The 23,495-nt window shown below is 38.6% G+C and overlaps 3 protein-coding genes across 8 annotated transcripts in view; 2 read left to right on the top strand and 1 right to left on the bottom strand.

Annotated features, from left to right (window-relative positions):
• Positions 1–9,797, top strand: part of LOC6639294 (protein TANC2) — a 52,405-nt gene extending 42,608 nt beyond the window's left edge. For 3 of the 4 annotated variants that reach the window (XM_023179032.2, XM_023179027.2, XM_047011993.1), the window contains exons 4-6: positions 4,192–4,723; positions 6,062–9,429; positions 9,504–9,797. In XM_023179032.2, coding sequence (XP_023034800.1) covers positions 4,192–4,723; positions 6,062–9,429; positions 9,504–9,797 — 4,194 coding nt within the window. Of the gene's footprint in view, positions 1–4,191; positions 4,724–4,890; positions 5,224–6,061; positions 9,430–9,503 lie in introns of all 4 variants that reach the window. The other variant, XM_047011994.1, reaches the window with a different exon arrangement.
• Positions 9,798–10,584: 787 nt separating this feature from the next.
• Positions 10,585–15,610, bottom strand: LOC6638595 (sodium-independent sulfate anion transporter). Of its 2 annotated transcripts, XM_002061820.4 has the most exons (6): positions 15,562–15,610; positions 12,372–12,983; positions 12,025–12,300; positions 11,286–11,958; positions 11,043–11,222; positions 10,585–10,833 (listed from the first exon to the last, which is right to left on the bottom strand). In XM_002061820.4, exons 2-6 carry the CDS (start codon positions 12,963–12,965, stop codon positions 10,712–10,714), a joined length of 1,845 nt encoding a protein of 614 aa, XP_002061856.1. In that variant the 5' UTR covers positions 12,966–12,983; positions 15,562–15,610; the 3' UTR covers positions 10,585–10,711. The 2 variants fall into 2 exon arrangements, with proteins under 2 accessions (XP_002061856.1, XP_023036129.1); XM_023180361.2 differs by lacking the exons at positions 10,585–10,833; positions 15,562–15,610 and adding an exon at positions 10,840–10,947.
• Positions 15,611–16,456: 846 nt separating this feature from the next.
• Positions 16,457–22,654, top strand: LOC6638596 (CCR4-NOT transcription complex subunit 7). Of its 2 annotated transcripts, none has more exons than XM_023178197.2 (4): positions 16,457–16,833; positions 18,772–19,118; positions 19,195–19,612; positions 21,615–22,654. In XM_023178197.2, exons 1-4 carry the CDS (start codon positions 16,825–16,827, stop codon positions 21,738–21,740), a joined length of 900 nt encoding a protein of 299 aa, XP_023033965.1. In that variant the 5' UTR covers positions 16,457–16,824; the 3' UTR covers positions 21,741–22,654. The 2 variants fall into 2 exon arrangements, with proteins under 2 accessions (XP_023033965.1, XP_023033963.1); XM_023178195.2 differs by lacking the exon at positions 16,457–16,833 and adding an exon at positions 17,812–17,903.
• Positions 22,655–23,495: the final 841 nt, after the last annotated feature.

The following is a 23,495-nucleotide window of genomic DNA, read 5'->3' as shown; positions in this document are numbered from 1 at the left end:
ATGCACTTCTATGGGAATAAATATTATGCCTTTTGATTGTTGAATGGGCAACTAACTGATATACCCTTTACTCCAACTTATTCATATGTATTTATTCCAAAACAAATTCATCTTTTTGCTAGGGTATTAAAAATTCAGTGATCTTCTTTGATTTTGTATGCCACCTTGACTATGCATTTAGGTAGTTTACTGACTTGTTTATTTGCAGTTTGCTTGATTTTGTGTACGTTTTTTTTTTTTGGTTTTTTAATGACATTTAAACAATTATTTTTCACAACACAACAAAAACTGTTTGCCCACACCCTAAGCTAACTGGAGAGAACCAAGCCACGAACCAGCCAACCAACCAACCAGTCACCTGGCTGGCTAAGTTGGACACACAGACTCCAATTGGTGGTGTCACCATGTCTGGCACGGCCAAAAAATCTGTGTGTGACGCTGTTCGTGTTGTTGTTGCAGTTGTTCTTTTTACTTGCCCCCCAGCAAAAAAAAAAAAACATAAGATTTGCCCCCCCCTCCACCAAACCTTACTGCAACCAAAAAAAAATAATAATTTTGAACCTGTTTTCTTTTTTTTTTTGGGGGGGTTTTGTTGTTTCGTTATTGCATACGAAAATCGAAATTCTTGAATGAACCATTAATCTTGTTGGCGGTGTCCGCGTCCGCCTCCGGGAGCCGGGTGGATTTTCTTGGCCAAGGGAAGTAGGGGGAATATACGGGGAGGGTCATTAAATGGCTGCAGTAATTGCATGGCCGGCCTGCTGCTGCTGCTGCTGCTCAGTTTTTTTCGGCTTCAAATTTTATGGTTTTTGATTAAACGAAATTTATATATACCCTGTATTAAAATTAGAGTATATTAATATATTTTACTGAACAAAGATCAAGTGCTTGCAGGGTATATTGCAAGTCGTGGCCTCTACTTGACATTCATGTTTATAAGTTGTTTATAGTTCATTTTTTTTGTGGCTGTAAGGCAGATGGTGAAGGGGGGAAGGGAGGCCTCAAGTAAGATAATGCCAGGCTTTTATCATATTGCAATTACAATCTACTTGGTTACAGTTACACCTGCATTTTACATATATTTCTTTCTGGTTACCCAAAAATTGCGGCAGTTCTCCTTTGGTCTTGTTGTGGTTATTTTCAATTGCCAAAGTTCAAAAATTATGATGATTTTTATAGTATTTTCTTGGACAATTTATAAAGTTATCTTCGTAGATGATGTTGCCATTCAAAACTAAAAGTACTCATAAAAAATCAATTACTTTTGCAAACTACTCAACTACTTTTTTTTTGGGTATTAAACTAACATAATGAGACTTAATGAAGTGTAAAATCATTTGCTATATTACATATTTTTTATGGTTTAAAAGAACTCTGATTATAATTGCAACAACAACAACAACACTCATTTTGAAGTAATTAATAATTGGAAAATGTCATTAATGGTATACACATATCGAAAAAGGAAGGTCTTAAGTTTCGGTGAGTGGGTTGCCTAATTGAGGTTCATTCACTCGTTTCATTATGGTCAATTTGTATTTGCTGTTTTGTAGAAAAGTGAAAATCATTGCAGTTTTTTTCAATTAAAAGTTTTCCATGACATGAGACTGGGTGGTGGTGGTGTGGCTGGCTTCGATAGTAGTAGAGGCCGGCTATAATTTGTTAATTATTTTCCCAAACATAACTCGTGTGCCGGCTACAACTTAATCAAAATGATGTGGCCAATTAAAACGCCACCGCGGGATGCCGTCCACAAAACAACAACGACAACGACAACCAGCTTGCTCCAGCTTGAGACGATCAAAGCAAAAACTAGTTTAAAGAAAGCCTTTCTTTCTTTCTTTCTTTCTTTCTCTCCTTAAGCAACTAGCCAAATGGCAAAACGAATCGCAGAGTAACATAGCACAACGAACTAAAGCTTAATTACACCACACAAAGCGTCGAATCGATACGTTAATCTAACTGATCAATAGAGGGTTCCATTCGAAATGGCTTTAACTTAACGTATTAAAATGAAAACTGAAAACATCTCAAAGGAGATGTTTTTGCGATAAACGCTTTCAACTCGAGAGAGTTCATCACACACACACAGAGACAGAGACAGACGGAGAGAGACACAGGTGGACAGGTAGACACACACAGAGCCATCGATAGATAACACCCAAAGAGAAGGCGACAGCCTGTGGGTTAACTGGCTATATACCTACATACTCTGATGGCCAACATCCTACAACCACCATCCGCCATTCTCAACAGGAAGTGGGCGAGAAAAGCATCTCTTGATGCCTACTTGTAGTTGGATATTGTCAATAGAGTTGACAAATTCAACAAGATCTTACAAATCTAGTTTAGAATGTTCTATACATTCGTAGTGGACTTAAATATATGAACGGACATGTGAGAAGAAACGACTCTAGATGCCCTTTTCTTCTGTAACTATATATTTTTGGCTCGTCAGTTTATTTACAAACAACTTCAACACTTTTCCACATAAACCACCTTATTCCAATCCAAAATTCAATATTTTATGCAACTTTTTATCTTATGAAAAATCTAAAGAAATTTTGGCAGAATCCTTGTGGAGCCTCCTTTCCAAGCCACCTGCCTCCACAATTCTTCTTCTTGTTGTCTGTCTGCCTGGTTGGTTGGTTAGTTGGTTACTCTGTCTCTCAATTAAAGCCTGTGTCTGTGTCTGGACGACCAAAGCAGCCAACCAATTTCATCTTATTATCCCACACAAAACACGGGAACAGGTTTTCGGTTTTGGGTCCACTGAGGTCCAGACTGGGGGCAAGCAAACAACGCAGCCAACGCAGACAGCAGATACCAAATGATTTGCAGTTCATTAAGGCGAGAATCCCCCTTCTAGACAGAGAACTGACTGACTAGAACTGTGTGATGACTAAGACATGAAATTGATTTCGCGACGACGACCACGACGTTGGGAGATGGAGATGAGGATGACGACGTGGTCGTGGACGTGGACGAGGACAACAAACACAGCCAGCCAACGCATAGTCTGAAAATTGGACAGAGGCGTTCAATATGAGACTACGAAGATGAAAGATTATTGGTTTTAAGTCTAGCACAAGTCAGTAGATTGCACTCCAAAGTTGAAGATGGTCTGAGAAGTTAAGCCAAACTGGCAAGAGGTGATTTTGTGTTAACCAATTAGATGAAAAGAACATCTTTTAATACCAAATTGGACTTCAGCATAGTAACTAATTAGGTTTAAGTTTTGAATTTAATACCTTACCCTTAACATAAATGGGGTTAGATCAATTTGTAAAGGCTAAACAAATTGTTTTATAACCATCTTTTGTCCAGCTGAAGTTAAGAGCTTAAAGCAAGGAACAAAGTAGGAGAAAATGGATTTTTATACATCTTAAATACAAAATTTCTACTCTAGAAACTGATATCCAGAAAAACTGATAATAACAAATATATCTGCTAAATTTCGGCTATACAAAAATGGGTTCCATATTTTCACTAAATTTTAATTGTCTGTGTTAGAAGAAATGTTTTAATTTTTTAATGGTTTATCCTCAAGTGGAATACAATACAGGATACAGATTTCCATGACCCACAGAACTTGGTCAAGAGTTAACTGACTGGTACGGGCTTATACTTAAAGCATGTTAGACGAGCTATTTTTGAATATTTTAAAACTAAGAACTATAAGAATGCAGAGGAAAACTTTTCGAGATGAGTATTTTAAGGACAAGGATAGTGCAATTGTTTCTAAATGTTTAAAATGAGAGAGGATAAGAGAGATGAAAAGATTCAAAATACAGTTGAGATACTTTGGTTGAATTGTTCTTAAAATTCAGGTGAATATATTTGTATGCACACATATGTATGTACATATGTATGTATGTGTAAGCCAAACATTTCTCCTTTCTTCTTGGTCACTTAGTTATGCTTTCATTCCCGCCTTTAAATTTGTCCCACAGCTTGGGGCAGAGCACACACACACACACACACACACAGACACACCCATCCATCCATCCATCCTACATGACCAATCAATGAGCTACGCCTGCCTTGGCTTTTGGTTTTACCCAAACCTATTTGGGCTTCTTCGCGTTTGGTTGTGATTTGTTGAACTTTCATCATTGATAAAACAAAAAACCAAAAAAATTTGAAGAAATTTTGAGACTCATTTTTTTTGACTCATTCATCTATTTGCAGCAACATCGCCAGGAGTCGCAGTCACCGGAGTACCATCGCTATGCGAGCATAGGCAAATTGCCACGGGCCACAGCTGCAACGGGCGCAACAACAACAACAACAGGAACACCAACAGCAATATCCGCAGCAGCAGCAGCAACATCGACAACATTGTCTAATAATGGCAACGGTCATATACAAACCGTCACTGTCGATGTACACCAACAACATCCGCATCATCATCATCATCATCCTCATCATCTTTATTCCCAGCAGCTGCAGCAGCAGCAGCAGCAGCAACATGGTCATCTTGGTGCAGGAGGCAAGCAGCAAATTATCATTCATAGCAGCAGCAATAACAACATTAGCAGCAGCAGCAGCAACAACAATAACAACTTGCCATATAACGACTTGGCACCGCCAGCCTTTGCCACACCACCAACGCGTAGGCGTTTCTTTAATCACAAAAATCTGCGCAGCGCCCTGACCGGACATCGACGCACAGCCTCCAATGGAGGTTGTCCCATTGACACAGCATCGATACTATCGGGAGGTAAGTTTCACTTGTTCATTCATTCATTGTGGTGGCGGTAAATAAACTTGGGGCGGGAGATGGGGGGGGCTAAGAAACCGCGACATAGAACAACACATATGAAAATACATTAATCCCCGCACCTCATCATCAAATTCCTCAATACCTCAATCATCATCATTGTCCAGATAACCAACACGAACATCATCAGCATGAGCATAACCATCATCATCATCATGAGCACCATCGTGATCATCAGGCAAAGGAGACAAATGCTTTGAACACTTCAACATGCTCGGATTCGGCGGTCACTCGTCGTCGTCGCAAGAATGTCAGTAATAATAATTTGAAAACCTCGGCGGAACATGGAGCCAGTAGCGAGAATCGCTTAAACCGTCTAAGCTTGGCCGGCACATCGGTCTATGCGGGTCATTTGTCATCCTTGGTCTTTGGCAAAATTAAATCGCTGTGGAGCGTCAATTCATCAAACTCCAGCGAAATGGGACTCAATCAATTAGCAGGCATGGGCTCAATGTCATCGTTTAATAATTTCTAATTTCTTATATTTTGCATGGTTTCTATTTTTTTTCGTAACCCCCAATACTAATCCGAAATTTAAATGAATATACATATATAAGATTTCAATAGGGCAAAGTAAACCATATATGAAACTCTTTCTGTGCCTTATTTCATTACAGTTCACAACTAGTTTAAACATTAAAGTCGAGAACATAAACTGTCTATTAGCCTTCTTTTATTTATAATTCACAACGAGTTAAAGCATTGCCATTTTAGAATACAATTGTGATTCTGTGATTTTCATAGCCTAAAAATGGTTTCAATCAAAATCTTATATAATTTTTAATCAGATTTACCAATCATTTGACAATAAAACATTTCGAAAAGTGAAATTTTTCTTTTGCTTCATTTAGTTGTAATTCACAACTAGTTTAGGCCTATGCCTATAGTCGAAAACGTGAACTGTCTATCGTGATTCACCCTTGAGGCTGTTTTAACTTTAATTTAATATAATTTTAGATTAGGTCTACCGATTATTTACTTCAGTTTACTTCACTTACCATTAACTATGAAGAGAACATAGGATCCTTTGCTCTAAAGAAAGTGATTTCCACAAATTCCTTATAGGAACTAAGATGTTTTTTATTTTATTAACTTTAGCATGTTCCTTGGAATGTCCTTCAAATGTTTTCAAGATCGATATCATGGAGAGACCTCTTAAGTTGTTTGACTTTACTCCCCATGCACTTGCAACTCTAACTCATAAGCTAATGTGTCTTGTTATTGAACCCAAATCAGCTTTGAACCATTGACATTAAACTGAGACTTTTCCATTCACAGGTAGCGATGTGCTTGATCATCATTCCTCGTTGCTGCTAAGCGAGAAGCAGCAAAAGGATCAGCTACATGCTAGATTGGGGCTGCTCTTGAATGACAATTGCAACAATGGCAACAATTCCAGCAGCAGTGATCCTTCGGCGCATTCGACCAGCACGACCAGCAGCAGCGGCGTTGGCGGCGGTGGCAGCGGCGGTTGTGGCACCACCAGCAGCACCACGACAAGCAGCTCCTCCCAGAACATCAGCCCTGAACAGACTCTGGCCAGCGGCGGCTTACTCAGTGGCAGTCAATTGTCGGTGGCCACCACCCATGCCAAGGATGATGTCCTGAGTTTATCCAGTAAATTCAAAATGGGTTGCGCCATGCAAGATCATCACGTGTACGAGCCGGGCAAATCCCGTAAGCCGGCTACTCGTCGTTCAGCCAGATCAGCCCAACAGACTGGTCCATCGGCTGGGGGCAGAGCGGCAGCAGCTGCTCACGCAGCCGTTCAGCTGGCTCTGAAACCCTTGTTCTTTGAGGTGCCGCTGCAGGAACCCGACCCACCGTATGTGGGACGCCAGTGGCTGGTGCAGCAACTTTCCAACATTCTCCTGGGCACTGAGACACGCGTGGTGCTTATCAACGGACAGCCGGGCACGGGGAAGACTGCCTTTTGCCTGCAGCTGGTGGATTACTCTTGCTTTGGCCGACGACGACGACAGATGCCCGAAGATCCGGATGGCATTTACAGTCAACTGCAATTACAGCTGGGCAACAATGAACGCATGCGGGGATTGGCCTCCCACATGGTGGGCTATCACTTCTGTCAGGCGGATGCCAATCTAACCTGCCAGGTGCCAGATTTCGTTCACTCCCTGGCCGCCCAGTTGTGTCAGGCACCGCAATTGACTGCCTATCGGGATTACTTACTGTCCGAACAGCATTTACAGGATATATTGAGTGTGCGCGAATGCATTGCGGATGCCGAGCGAGTGATGCGTTTGGCCATCTTGGAGCCCTTGGCTCAATTGCATCGCGGCGGCAAGATACCAGCCAAGGTGGCTGTTATCCTGGTAGATGCTCTCTGCGAGGCGGAATACCATAGGCCCGATCATGGTCATACCATAGCAAGTTTTCTGGCCAAAATGACGCCACATTTTCCGACATGGCTCAAGCTGGTGGCCACTGTGCGTACCCAAATGCTGGAGCTGGTCAAGGCGCCGAGTTACACGCAATTAACCCTGGATAGCTGGGCCAGCAGTCAGTCCCTGCAGCAGGATATGCTGGACTATATCAGTGCTCGTCTCTCCCACAGTCCGGAGATCCAGAATAATATTGTCGGCGGCAATGGCATGGGTAATGGTGGCAGCCTGGGCCTTGGCTCCCAGTCTCAGCCAACCAAATTTGTCTCACATTTGCAATCATTGAGTCGCGGCTCAATGCTGTATGCCAAGTTGATATTGGATCTAATTGCACGTGGTCAATTGGTTATCAAGTCCTCGAGCTACAAAGTTTTGCCCGTCTCCCTGGCCCAGATATTTTTGTTGCACTTCAATTTACGTTTTCCGACTGCACGGAGTTTCGAGCAGGCGGCTCCCATACTCAATATCTGCCTAGCTGCCCTCTATCCATTGACGCTGGACGAGATCTACTACAGCATAGAGGCTCTCACCCACGGCCAGGAGCCGCTGAGTTGGCCCGAGTTTATGCAACGTTTTAAGCTCTTGGATGGCTTCCTGATCAAACGATTGGACAACACATACATGTTCTTTCACAGCTCCCTAAGGGAATGGCTGATGCGCAGGGATGAGGGCGAATCCACGAAATTTATGTGCGATGCCCGTTTGGGTCATGCAGCCATAGCGTTTCGTATGTCCCGCCTGCAGGCTCCATTGCAGCCCCAACTGACCCTGGAATTGGGTCATCACATGCTCAAGGCTCATCTTTATGGAAGCGCCAGTCAAGCGATACTCTCACCCCGGGATTTACAATCATATTGGCTGGCTGGGGCAGCGGATAACATTTCAGCTGCTTTGGGTTCCCTACGCAATGTCTACAGTCCCAATCTGAAGGTGTCGCGCCTCGTCTTGTTGGCTGGAGCGTCGCCAAATCATCGCACCGACTACATGGGCGGTGCTCCCATTCTATGCATAGCAGCACATGAGGGAATTTTGCCTATGGTCAGTCTTTTACTGGAATTCGGTGCGGATGTTGGACTAACCAATAGCCAAGGCTGTTCACCACTTGTCCTGGCCGCCATGCGTGGCCATTGTGATGTAGTGCGTCCCCTGGTGGCTGCCGGCAGTAGCCTTGGTCAATTGGATATCACGCAACGTTGTGCGTTGGTTCATGCCGCCCGCATGGGTCATTTGAGTGTGGTCAAGTATCTGTTGGCCTGTGATTGGACGCCACGTCCCAATTCGCAGGATGTGTCACGGTCTGTCGCCTTGCAACAGGCTCTGATAGGTGCCGCCGCCCAGGCCCATGTTAAGATACTGGAAGATCTCTTGGATCTGAATGAGAACGAATACGATCTGGATATAAATGGCCTGGAGCCGAGCAGCGGGGAATTGGCCCTTACAGCAGCCGGACGACATGGCTGTGTGGATGTCATAAATATCCTTTTGTCCCGTGGAGCACAGATCAATGCCAGGAATCGTCAGGGTTTCACAGCCTTGTGGCTGGCCGTTAAGGAGGGACACTTGAGTGTTGTGGAACAATTGCTGCAGCGGGGAGCCCTTCTGGACGAGCATTTGGGCGAGAATCGTAAGACGCCACTCATGATTGCCGCCGAGGAGGGTCATCTGGAACTGTTGGAATTACTGCTGGCACGCGGCTCTAACTTGGAGGCCCAGGATCACGAGGGATTCACTGCCCTGAGCTGGGCTTGCCTGCGCGGGCATTTGGCTGCCGCGAAATGCCTCATTGAGCAGGGCTGTAATCGCCATCACGAAGATCATAATGGACGAACGGCTCTGGATTTGGCTGCCTATCAGGGTGCGTCCAGCATGGTGCTCTATATACTCGAACAGGGTGGCAATCTAGAGCACATTGATGTGCATGGCATGCGTCCATTGGATCGTGCCATTGCCTGCCGCAATATCCAAGCTGTGCAGGTTTTCCTGCGCAAGGGGGCCAAACTGGGACCCACTACATGGAGCATGGCCATGGGCAAACCGGAGATTTTGGTGGTTCTACTCAATAAACTGCTGGAAGATGGCAATGTATTGTATCGCAAGAATCGATTTCAGGATGCCGCTCATCGTTATCAGTATGCTTTGCGTAAGATCTCCGGCCTTGAGCAGCTGCTGGAGAGGAATGCCGTATTTGCCCAGTTGCGTACGAATCTTTTGCTGAATCTGTCACGCTGCAAGCGAAAATTGAATGTAAATATGACATATCTAATCAATGCATATGCAATACTCACTCATTCACTTTCTCTCTCTCTCTCTCCCTTTAGGAACTTGATGCTTCTATAGATTTGGCCACGCAAGCCATTCTCCAGAAACCCAACAGCTATGAGGGCTACTATGCCCGGGCCAAGGCGCGCATGGAGCTGGGCTCCTTGAACGAGGCCCTTGTGGATGCCAACGAGGCCATGCAACAGGCTGCCCAAAGCGGTGTTCTCTGCGAGGTGGTCGAGGTCCTTAAACGCATCCAAGCGGAGCTGCTAACCCGCATCTCATCCAGTGAGGATCACAATCTGAATGCCGGTGCCGTCTATGAATCTCATCAGGAGATCACCGATTTGTAAATCACACACAAACACACACACACACACACACACACACGCATAATCTATATAACTAATTTTTTAACTAAACAACAATCTTAAAATTAGTCTCCCTCCCCACCACACACACACACACCCCCCTTAAACCCCTTTACTTAACTATTTATTCTATTTTTTTTTTCGAAATATTTGCAATGATCTATATATACATATATATACAATATTTTTTTTTGTTTTTTTTTTATCACTCGCATGTAAAAAATTAAATTAAATTTAAATGTTAAGTTTCAATTCTTATGCGAAATAAGTGCGAATTTTTTTTAAGATCAAATAGAAACTATTTAAATAAAAAACAAAAAAAAAGGCAACAATTTTTTATCTGCATTTCAAATTTCATAATTTAATGAGACTCAAATCTATCTGTCTCTCCATCTCTTTCTATACATAGAAAACATTATACAAAAAACAAAAAAAAATCAACTTATTCCTATATATATATATATATACAATTTAGGTCTAAGCGATAACTGATTCGAAATGATGAACAAGCAATATATATATATTATAGATGGAAATAATTGAATAGGAATGTAAAAATTGATGATGAGTTGTTTTTTTTTTTTTGTTGGACTTATACATATAGGAATACTAGAAACGGCAGAGAGTTTAATATGGGTTAATAAATTAAAAATCAAACACAATACCCACATAAATATAGTACATAAATAACACCATAGAAAGTAAAGAGAGCTTAATTTAGAAGCTAATATTTACGGCTTAGGATACTCAATTTTTTCAAAGGGTTTGGTTTGTTTTTGAAAACATTTTTAGATTTAAATCGAATCCCTTAAATAAATCTTACAAAAACTAATAGGTAAAATGTTGTTGTTGTGTAAAAATAATTTGTGATCCTGACACAAGTTTCAAATTGATGTTTAGGTTCCAGTGCCATTCAATTTACTTAACTCGGTGGGCTCGTCGACTGTCGGATTTCTATGGATTAGCTGAGATTCCACTAACGGAGCTGTTACCTGCAATTGCAGCTCATAGTCATGGGCTAGAAAAAGAAAACGGGAATAGTCAGAGAGCAATCAGAGATAGCTAACAATTATGAACTGGGATGACGGGTGGATGATAGATAGGTGAGCCAATTAACAAGCAACTACAGAGGCTGTAAATGAGAGCATGAAAAGCAGAGGTAACTTTAACAATTAGAAAGGGGGGAGAACACAGAGAATGCATATATGTATATCAATTATAGCTCACTTTGCTCCAGCAAACATTCCAAATCATCGGGTGTATCGATAGTGGGAAAATCTATATTGGTTGACTCTTTCAGAATTAGGCCAATATCCTTGTGAGCGCTCATTAGGAACAATGGAACATTAGCCTTGGCAAGCTCTTTATAAAGTGAACCCATGCCACGTGCAGCTGTAAAATCAAAATCTGCAAATGCAAACGATTAATTAGTTGGTCATAAGCATAAAGTGTCTGATTTTGGGAACTCACCATGAACATGTGCACAGTCTAGGACCACGGGAGCTGTTCCATGGATTGACAACGCTTTGGATATACCCGAACGCACCCATTCGATGGCTGGGAAATATAATGAACTATGCTTGGGACGTATGAGTATATAGTTAATGCCATTGATTGTCTGCAATTTGGATACACTTAGAACAGGACGTGCAGCCCGATAGACTAAGAAAGCCACATCCGCTCCAACGCCCAATAGTAGGCCAATTTCCACGCCCACAGCTAGGCTCATCACGAATGTAATGGCTCCTGGTAACAATTCACGACGACTGCAACGCCAAAGTGGTTTAATAACTTCAAATTCAATCATAAATATCACAGCTGAAATGATGACCGCACTGAGAGCTGCCTTCGGTATATATTGGAAATATGGAGCCAACAGTCCAAGGGCAAGCAGCACTAGAACACTGGTATAGCAACCTCCAATGGGTGTTCTCACGCCGCTGGCATGATTGACAGCACTACGGGAAAATGAACCAGTCACTGGCATCGAGCTGCAGAAGGCACCGCAAATGTTACTCATCGAGAGGGCCACCAATTCCCTAGTCGGGCTCAGACCAGCTCCACCGAATGCTTTCGAAATGGCCACATTTCCAAGCACAGCAATGATTGGTAATATTATCATCGATGGTCCAAGTTCAGAGAGCTAACATAAGAGATAAAGAAAATGATTTTCAATATAAAAATCGATTGTCAATCTCTATTAGCTTACCATGGCCTCAAAATCCTGTGTTATTTGGGTACCATTCTTGCCCAGAATTGTTGTCTCAAATTTAGGTAAGGCCACATTTGGTAAACCGCTCTTAACCTTGCCGGTAAGAATGTACGGACATGTCTCCATCTGCTCACATGTGGAATAGGCCAGGACACTGGCTACTAGAACAACCAGAGCATTTCTACCAGTGGCTATAACCCAAATTGTGCCACTTATCAACTGTTGGGCACGTAAACTGCGCACTCTATTCGCCAGTTTAACATTTTTCAGTTTCTAAAAGGAGTTGAGAAAACGTTGTAAGTTGAAAAAGGAAGTTTTTTTTTGCATGGAATTTTATGGCTTACCCGCAACAGAAGCAACACCATAATGGAAGTCAATCCCAGGGTAACATCACCCTGTCTAACGTGCTGTAAATTACCAAACACGGATTTCATGGTATTAATAAAATCCGAGCCCGAACCGCCGCGCAATCCAAGCAATCCCTTTAACTGCGAAGTGCCTATTATAACCGCTGTGGCTGAAGTGAAACCTACTGTCACTGGCAGCGATATAAGATCCACCAAGGCTCCCAATTTTAGCACAGCCATGGCCAATTCCACTACACCCGATATCAGGCACAACAGAATGGCATATGTTGGTCCCGAACCCAAACCGAAACCTGTATGCCGACTAGTCATCAAGGCCAGCAATGCTGTTGGTCCAATGGTCACCTGACGACAGCTGCCAAGCAGAGCATACACAATCCCGCCAACAAATGCCGAGTACAGGCCATATTGTGGTTCCAGACCAGCTAATGTGGCATAGGCCAGACCTTGGGGCAGAACTGTGAGGCCAACTGTAATGCCAGCAATGAGATCAGCCACCGCATCCTGGGCGGTATACCCATGCAGCCATTTAAGGCCGGGCAACAGGCGATAACCCAAATCCTTTAGCGGCATTTTGTATATAACAAGGCTCTGTAATAGAATAAGAATATATATTAATTTTTATTGAAATGATCCTGAAGGACTTGCCAAATATTGTTCCCTTTTTTGCCCTCTACTTCTACAATAGTTGAGTTTAACGAGGCCTTAAACTGAAGAAATCGATCCCAATAAGTTTCGGAGTCTTTTTTGCACCTTTTCTTTACCTAGACTTTAAATTTAATATGAAAATTTGAACGAAATCGACCAACTAAAAACCAATTTCGATTGCGGGAATGCCTAAAGACTGTTCGGTCGTCTTGATTATTATTATCAAATAACTTTTGCTCACAACAAAGTCAGAAGGCAAAATGATATCTTTATGCTCTGATATCATAAATTTTGGACTATCGATTATGTCAGTTAATGCTTTACACACTTTACAAACTATGCGAAGAATTGAGAAGTTCAACGACTGGATGAGATATGTATATTTGCATATATCAAAAAAAAAATAATACCATATCAAATATATATTTACATGCAAATGAGACAAGACACTGAATACCAAAGAAGTTGATTTGTATGCAAAATTGAAAATGAAACCAGAAACGAAATGTCTAGAAATTTACGTAAACCTTCTAAATGGATTGACTCAACTAAGAATTTGGCCGATATTATGTGACATTGATTTATTTATTCCTAACTCACGAAATGGAAGAACACCTTAAGGGCTAAACATAATATTAACAAATTGTAGTTGTTGTTTATACATTTTTTGTGATAAGAGTTCCTCATGTAGAAATTTCCTTCTCAATTTTCATTCAATTTTTTGAAAAAAACAAAATAACTCGCACAAATATTTACACAATTGTTTCTTTTGACACCAAAAAAAAAAATAAAAGCACGTTCCACAGAATTCGAAAAATAAGAAATTATACAAATTGTATTCTAGAGCCAAGAGCTCTCTATATATACTTCCACTTCGGCAGTTGGCCAAAGACTGAGGCAGCAGAAACCTCGTAAAAATCTCTCGTTAGCCAGGCAACAGTCAGTCAGGCAGATCGCGTGCCGAAGATTGCCACTGGGTTTGGGTCACACGACCATTTCCATTTCAATTGGGTTTAATAGGCGGAGGAGAGTCGTATAGAAACGTGATCATAGTAAACGCAAATTAAATTCCAAGTGTTTTGATCAATGATTTTTGCTTTGTTTACAGACTATTAATTTTTCTGCAATTGTGATGATGATGAATCAATATATTGGTAATGGTGTGTGTGTGACTATGACAAGCAAGAGCAAGAATGTATTATATATATGGGGACATACAATGTTATTTAACATGGACGGATCTAGAATATATATATTACGAGGGGGAATGAACAAAAAACCACTTTGAAATTTTACTAAGCGTAAAGGAAGTCGAAAAAATTTTAAAAAAGAGGGTGAATAGCCCTTCCGGACTACCCCCTTGGATACGTGCCGATTTTCATTAGTACATTCAAATGGTTAAACGATATTCAAATTTTTTTTTGAAATTTTTTGTTGCATACTTTAGGTATTGTTTATAAGCTAAAACCAAAAATAAGAAAATATATCGAGTATACGCCATATAAGCTATTGGAATTCGTATGAGAAATAAGACGAGTAGATAAATATGTATGTAATTCTAATTCGATAATGAATATCGTATTCCGTTGACGTCGTCATTATCAATTTTCACGAATATACGGAAATCAGTTGGAAACTTTTTACAAATCAATTGAATTCAAGTGGGTCTAATCAGTACTTCGAGATAACGGGAAAATATTGTGTATATGTATGTGCTTAAATATTTCATTTGCATGTGAAATTAAAAAAAAAAAAAAACAGCCAAAAGTCTTTTTTTTTGCTTTGCTTCAATAACAGTTTGTTAACCCTTGCCGTGTATACCCTCTCCCGAAGAATCGAGATTATTCGCTACATTAAAAGCTAAAGAAATAACAACAGGATCGAATGACTATAAGCTATGGAGAATTTCAAGATTACTACTTTAGTCAGGGTATATAAATGTGCTGCTTTGAAAAAAAATTTTTGATGGGCTTTCTGTGTAAGTGGAGTTGGTGAAATTGCCGCCAATGGGATTGGGGGCTATCAAAAAACTGAAGAAATGAAAAAAAGAAGAGGATAAAAAGAGAGATGGTGCTGTGGGAAGGGGAGGGAGACAATACATAATTGTTGATTGTTGACATCGCCGTGATGGAATTCGCGCTTTTTTGTTGCTGTTATTGTTGTCGTGTCAATGGCCAGACAGACAGTGGTTAATAAAACAAAACTAGTTTTTGTTAACACTCCAAAACAAAAACAAAAAAAAAAGAGTAAATGAAGTGAACAGAAAAGAGCAATGAAAACAGGTAAGACGTTTCTTCAGTTCGAGGAATTTATTTTTAAAATTAGCTAAATTCGCAAGATGCCACAAATAGGCCAAGGTACTGAAGAAGGTATCACACACACAAATGCACACACACACACATATATATAAATAAACAGCACAACAACACAACACAACAGACAACACAAGATTCGCCTTTGGCGTCCATATATAAAACTTGTAAATCAAAATTTATTTAGTTTAGTTTAATATTTTAGTTACCGGCAAATTGTTTGCTGTTTTCTTTGATTTGCAATTCCTTATTGGACTCCATGGCTAATGATGGGAAAATTATCGATATAATTGTATTAATTCGCGATTAAATATAATTCAAAAAAGGCACTCGATTAATCGAATACACAATCGATTATTCGATTAAATAATAGCTCGAGGGAGTGAATTTCAGCGCGAAAGTGAAAGATATTGGCGCCGATGCAAAGCAAAGTGTGGAAATATTAACACAAAATAAAGCGCAGTATACACAAAATTGTATACAGTTGCACTAGGCTACTAATCTCTGCTAGGCAACATCTGTACCAGCGGACCGCCTGTTCTCAATAACGGGAAATACGGCAGCCGAGAAAAAAAAAAACAAATTAACTACGGAACATCTGTCTAAATTTTGTATGCCTTACTACAAAAGAGTTTTTATTAAAAAACGTTTTAATATATGAATTAAAAATACGTATAACTCTTACTGCTTTCTTTACTATTTTTGCTATAAAATATAGAAGAAATTGTAAAACTCATAACAAAAATAACATTATGAAAATAATCGTTAAATTATTAATTGGTAGTCAAATGATACAATAATCGATTAATTCATTTTTTGCGTTTACGTTACGTCGTTTACATTACGGTATGCTACGTGCTAATCAGCTGTTTAACAACACTATCTGAATTTATCGATATATGAATTAACCGTAACATATGTTTCTCTTATACATTAAACAAAAAAAAAATAATATAAAAGAAATATTTTATTGTATACACGTGCACCTACGTACATATGTACAAAAAGTCACAATTCAAAAATCTTAGAAATTCAAAAAACCTAAAACTGTCACACAAATTTTGTGTGCAGCCCTTGAATTTTGCTTGTCGACGACTTCTCTCACGCGTTGTCCAACCCTGTCGTCAACAAATTGTCTTTAACCCACACTATTCATTATTTTTCTTTAATATTTTTGGCAATTGTCCGACTCGCAAATTATTCACCAAAAAACCATTCGAATAAAGAGCCGCAAGGGGTCACAGAAGTGCCTCGCTAGCAGGTAGTGGTGCATCCAGCCAGGAAGAAAGAAGCCGACTTGAGTAATACAGCCGAAAACCAACTATCGCATCCCGCCACAAAATTTCTCCCCCGCCCATCGCTTGCTCCGGGACGCCGCCGACGACGCTGCTTGCTGTAATATATAATTTAATTGCGTTAAAAGTGCATTAACTAAATAAAAACAACGGACAAGTTGGAGAAAATTATTTACTATGAAATGGGTAAGTCATGGAATTGTATCTGCTGGGAAAGATTGGCAACTTATAGATTTTCCATTTGTGTGTATTAGACCTCTTGTGTGTTGGCCTTGACATGCAATTGGGTGCATTTTACATGCCTATGCAATTGTGTTGTTGTTGTAGATGGCACTATACGTTTGTGTGTGTGTGTGTGTGTGAATAGAAAGAGGAATGATTGCGACCCACTCTCGCTATGGTCCACTTATAACGGTTCTTTTTGGAATAGGATACCCAATTGACCCAATTACGATTAATATTTCTTTCGCCTACTTGACAATTGCTTTCTCTATCCCTCTCTTTCTATTCAGCATAGTGCCGGTCTATAAAGAGTTAAATTGTTTAGTTCATTGTTCGAGATTAACTAAAACATCCGTTTTTTCCTAGATGTTATTTTAGGCTATACGTATGTATGTACATATGTATATGTAATGCCATCGTTTCCTCTTCCAATAATATTTACGATTGTGAAATTGTACCGTATGCAACAGGTTCAACTTCCAAAAATCTCTCGAATCTCTAACATCTCCCTTCCGATTCTCAAGATCACCCTACATCTGTTGTCTCCCTCTAAATTTCTCTTCCCAATACTTGGCCATGTTTCTATCCCTTTCTTTTTGACATCCCAAATGGGATTAGCTTAATATCATCGAAAAAATACCTGATAATTTTTTCTTTGATTTAAGCTGCGATTTTTTATTGATTACACATATATCTATGTATTATCGATTACTTTCTCATACTGACAATTGCTTTCCTCTCAGCTTAAATATTGTCAATTTCTCTAGAATTTTCCACATCGTCGTTAGCAGCAAGTCAAAAAAAAAAAAAAAATTTGAAATCTGTAAAAAACAAAATCCAACAAAACCAAAAAAAAAACAAAAAAACACACATTTAAATAAAAAAGTTTTTAAAATCTTTATAAATAATATCGAAAAGTGAAAAACACTTGTGTTGCTTAAGGCTTCAGCTTAGGGCAGTGGGAAGAGGTGGCTGAAGCGGTTTCGGTACCAACTCCTCCGCAGCGGCAACAACAGACGACGACCGGCGACGATGTAAGTAGCACCACTACTCCATCTCGTGTTAACCTCCAATTCCAATTCCAAAAGCAATTCCAAATATACTCAACCTAAAGTTTTGTTTTTTATTTTTACTATTTTCTCCACCCTCTCTCTCTCTCTCTCATTCTCTCTCAATCTACATTATCTATTTTTGTTTATTTCTTTGGACAATATACTTTGCAGTATATATAATAATATATAGATTTTTACAAATCTTGTCCGTTATGGTCATATATTCTTATGATAATTGTAGAAAAATTTCTTTGAAATTTCCTTCATTTTCACAATTTTGAAAAAGAACTTGCATAATTTAAATGATAAATCAAATTCAAACCAATAGTTGTTATATTCGTAGAAACTGCAAAGGTATTTATTTATATATAAAACTTCGGTGTTTCGAGGTTGGCTTTCGGTATGTTTTTTTATTGCTGTTTTTATCACCACCCTAAAAACCGTTTTGATTTCATTTTCTTTTTCGTAGCAGCAAAATTCTTCTAACTGCAAATCAATAAATTGGCTGGCAAAATAACTTAAATAGTATATATAACTACCAAAATTTATTTACATCATATAAGCAAAACCAAAAAAAAAAATAGTATTGAATTTCTGTTTAGTTTAAGGCCTAAAGTGTCTTTTAATCAATTGGTTCGGCTATATACATATGCATATATATATATATATATACCTATATATTGATAATCCATCCACATGAACACCCAATCAACACTTACACACACACACACTACAAACAACACTTACCCGCATATTGGCATTTAACCCACTGACACACACACACACACACACACACAAGTATATCGAACTGTGTTTTATCCTCTTTTGCTACTTTCGTCCTTTTCGATAGCAAATGCCTTCGGCCATTAGTGGCGCGGCTCATGGCCAAGTGCATATACCCAGCAATGAGGAATGTGGCATACGTGATGTCTGGAAGCATAATCTGGAGGACGAATTCCGCACAATACGCAAAGTAGTGCAAAAATATCATTATGTGGCCATGGACACAGAGTTTCCCGGCGTTGTGGCCCGACCTGTGGGCGAATTTCGATCCACAGCGGATTATCATTATCAACTGCTGCGATGCAATGTCGATTTGTTAAGGATCATTCAGCTGGGACTGACATTTATGGATGATGAGGGTAAAACTCCACCGGGTTACTCAACATGGCAATTCAATTTCAAGTTTAACTTGAGGTAGGAGGAATCTCTTTATTTCTTGCTTGGCTTTTTTTCTCGGTGTACTACTAAAGACATTTTGTTTCGTTTCCAGCGAGGACATGTATGCCCAAGACTCGATTGATTTGCTACAGAATTCGGGCATACAATTCAAGAAACATGAAGAGGATGGCATAGATCCCACTGAATTTGCAGAATTACTAATGAGTTCTGGTATTGTGCTAGTGGATAACATTAAATGGCTTTGCTTTCACTCTGGCTATGATTTTGGTTATCTGCTAAAACTACTTACCGATCAGAATCTGCCCGCCGATGAGGCGGACTTCTTTGAATTGCTACACATCTATTTTCCCAACATTTTCGACATCAAATATCTGATGAAGTCATGCAAGAATCTTAAAGGTGGCCTTCAGGAAGTAGCTGATCAATTGGAATTACGACGCGTTGGACCGCAGCATCAGGCCGGATCGGATGCATTGCTAACGGGCATGGCGTTCTTTAAAATGCGTGAGGTACAGCTAACAAAGGGTTTGGACTTTATGCTAGAGAAGCCAAATAACTTCTTTCCTTATTTGTTTGAGAACACCATGAACATAAAGCCTACATGTGCCATAATCAACTTGCTTCGCAAGGCCAACACTAAAATGCCATTAGATGTTGGTTCATACTGTTGTAAAAGTTGTCATGATGATGATCACCATCATGATCATGATAACGGTGGTGATGATGATGATGATGATGATAGTGATAATGATAATGACAATAATGATGCTAATAATAACAATGTTAATGCTGCAGCTGCTGGCAGCAGTAGCAGCAACAATTGTTGCTCTCCAACGTCAGCAATCATTGGTAGCGAAGGGGAAACTATCACCTCTTTGGAGTTGTTAATCAAAGTTTTTACTAATCTATCACCACACCATGCTAATGTCTTGGAGCCATTAACTTCTCAGGGTGCAACCCATATGCCCAAGCTCTAGTTCTTTGCATTCTTTGTTGATACCAATTTCCATCATCATCATCATCATCATCATCATCGGCGCTATAATCATTTAAACATGGGAGCCACAGGCTCAATTTTCATTCATTTACACATTTGTAAATATATCATCTATGTGTATATTGATATTAATTAGTTTATAGTTTTGGCATGCGGTGCCTTAAACACTTTCTCACATTTCTAATCTATTTATCTACCTATTTCATTAATTTAATTCTAAAACGCATAATTGAATTCAATGACATAAAATGAAATGAGAATGAGCGATTCTTGTTGTCAACTCAACTATGAAATTAATATGTCTGTTAATTTTTAAACAAAAACTAACACTATAACTAACCAACAACACTAAAGTTGAAAGAATATTTACTGAATTTAACAATATGGAAAATTAAAACACACAAGAATTTAGCAATTGGCATTTCTTTCGTTTTTATTTTTTTGTTTTTTTTTTGTTTCGTTTTTAACTACCCTTAACACAAGACACAAAACACAAAACAATTCATCAATATAGTATTTTGGCATCTCATCTGTCTAAATTTTACTTTAAAGTGGTTGTGTGTCTTATTCTCCGCTTATTTTTAACTTTGAGTGCATGGCAAACAACATCTCTTCAGCTAAGTAGATAGATAGAGTATTGAAAATTCTGGAAATCTTAGATTGCAAGCCAAAGTGGGGATAATTTATCAGTCTGGTTGGTTGCTATAAAATGTAAAGATATGAAAAATAATGGGGTGTATAAAACTGTGATGGATATATACATATACATTTCAATATTTATGTAGTTATTATTAAATATTTGCTTTATTTTGCTTTCCCAGCTTATGAATCGTAATTTTGACAACTTTTAAAACATTTCAAAATGTTGGCAAAATTTTGAAATTCATCTCTCTTTTTTAAGAAACTCTTAGTATTATATATATGTGTGTATATTTTACGTATATACAGATATAGTATTCGTATTTGTGGCATTTCTCCGTTTGCTTTCAATAATTTTTTTATAATACTTCAATTTGATTAACATTCCACTGATTATGTTTATTTTTATGTTTTCGATTTATTTGTTGTTGATCTATCTTTCATTTTTATTTTGTTTCATTAATTTTAAGCTCTTTGTTGAGGAACATATAGAATCACGTATTGAATATTAAAAAAAAAAAAAAAGAAAAAGTATAGAGCAAGTGCAAAAAAAAAATCGTATCGAAGAAATTGTCAAAACTAGCTCTCTAAACTGAAAAAAAAGATGTTTAAAAACTATTTAAAAAAATGAAACTAAAACGAACACTTAACATCGGTTAACGGTATGTAAAACTAACAATTCTTTACCAACAAATGATTAACCTCGTGTACTTTTGGGCGCTTTTCTGTGATTGTGGCATTATTATATGTATGTCTTACCATTAGTCAACTTTCGCAAAAGACGCGCTATTTATGTGTAATATTTGTCCTAGCTCTATATTTGTAGAAGAAACTAAACTACGAGATTTAATTTTTTGTGATTTATTATATTTCAGATGTTCTTTGAGGATAATATTGATCATGCGAAATATTCGGGACATTTATATGGTTTGGGCACATCGTTCATTGTGAATGGCACCAATTTCCATGAGAATAATGGCGAAACGAATAGCGCCTCATGATTTATCCTGATGAGTAATGTTGTTGTACCGGATAAGAAATTTGAACACGAATCAGGAGGTGGTGGTAGTGGTGGTGGCAGTGGCGGTAGTGGAAATGGTGGAGGTGTATTAGCAGATGCAACAGCAGCAGCACTAACAACAACAACAGCAGCAATAATGACATCATCATCATCATTAACAACGACAACAATACCACAAATAGCAGCACCACCAATAACACTAACAACAACAACAATAGCAGCAGTAACAATAACATCAATCTCGTCGCCAACTCCAGTCAGGATAATCAATACCAACAACAACAACAACAACAACAACAGCGGCAGCAGTCAACAACAGCATTCAGCCGCTTTATTGCAATAATTATTTTCTTGTTTTTTTATAACATAAGAATTTCTACACCGTTTATAAACAAACACATAGACACACACACACACACACATACACCCAAAAACAGCACACACCATCACAATGTAACACACACACATACTTCCCTTGGTGAGCGTTTGTAGTAATCCAATACCAATTGCTACGCTAGGATCTTCTTTTTCTAAATCAAACAAGAAAATTCGCTACAAATTCAATTCAATTTAAGAACTAACAAAATACATTTAAAGATAAAACAAAAACGCTAAAAAAATATTTGTAAATCCAAAAGGAAAAAACTAAAACCAAAATACAATTTCAATTTCTGCATGTCTTTAAATGTTGCAACACAAAACGAAAAAAAAAAACCATACAAAAACAAAACAAATTAAAACTAAGTTAACTATTGTAAGCCCCACAGATGGCGGCAACCAATCTAGAATATTGTGTATTTGTATCAAAAAACAACAACAAAAAAAAAACAAAGGAAAACGGAAAAACCGTTTTACAAAGTAATATATAAAAAAAATATTTTTAAATTAGTGTAAACACTTTTGTTTGACATTTAAGTTGGTTGGAATTTAAAATCATTTAGATTTGGAAATGTTTATTATTCAAAGAGAAGGTCTGTGGGCATGTGTTTTCAATTATTTCTCAACGTTCTGAATTCAAATATAACGGGCTGAGCCAACAATTTTTTGTAAGTCTGGCAATGCTATGCTCAATCCTCTCTCATTCAGGCTCTCGCTCTTTCACTTCAGTTTTAATGATTTGCTCGCCGTTAGGTTAATGGCTATTTCATTTTTTTTTTGCGCGTCAAAGGGTAATTTTTGTGTTTAATTTGTTTTGTGTCAAATATGTATTTATTTACATACATATGTATGTATATGTGTGTGTAGAAAAGTACTAAAGGAACAAGATCAGAATAAAACGAATTTTCACCCACACTGTCTGGACTTTTGGAGCACTTGCAGCAGCAGAAAGAAAGAGGGCGAAGTATGGATGCGATCAAGTTCCCTTGTTTTGTTGTTGCTTTTTTTTTTTTTTGTGTTACGAAGGACAAATAAAATGAAGGAAAAGAGTGCAAAGTTACCTGTGAATTATAAGGTAAGTGGCTTAATGCTTTGCTTTTTCTAAATGACATATTCAAACACCATGCATTAAGAGGAAAACGTATTAAGAAACGTAGAAACGTTTTAATATACTTGACGGTTAACTGTATTTTGTAGCGAATTTCTTTTTGCCAGTGCAGTATTGCTTTTTTGACAGCTAATTTAGTACAATCGATTGTAAGAAAGTATTTTTATTATTATTTTTTTTTTTTCAAAAGTCATTTTCGATTTAAGAAGAATTGGTGGCGAACCATTTTGAGATTTTCTATATACTCGC

The sequence above is a fragment of the Drosophila willistoni genome (assembly GCF_018902025.1).
Source record: "Drosophila willistoni isolate 14030-0811.24 chromosome XR unlocalized genomic scaffold, UCI_dwil_1.1 Seg144, whole genome shotgun sequence".
NCBI lineage: Eukaryota > Metazoa > Arthropoda > Insecta > Diptera > Drosophilidae > Drosophila > Drosophila willistoni.
This window is presented reverse-complemented; position numbering and strand designations above follow the sequence as displayed.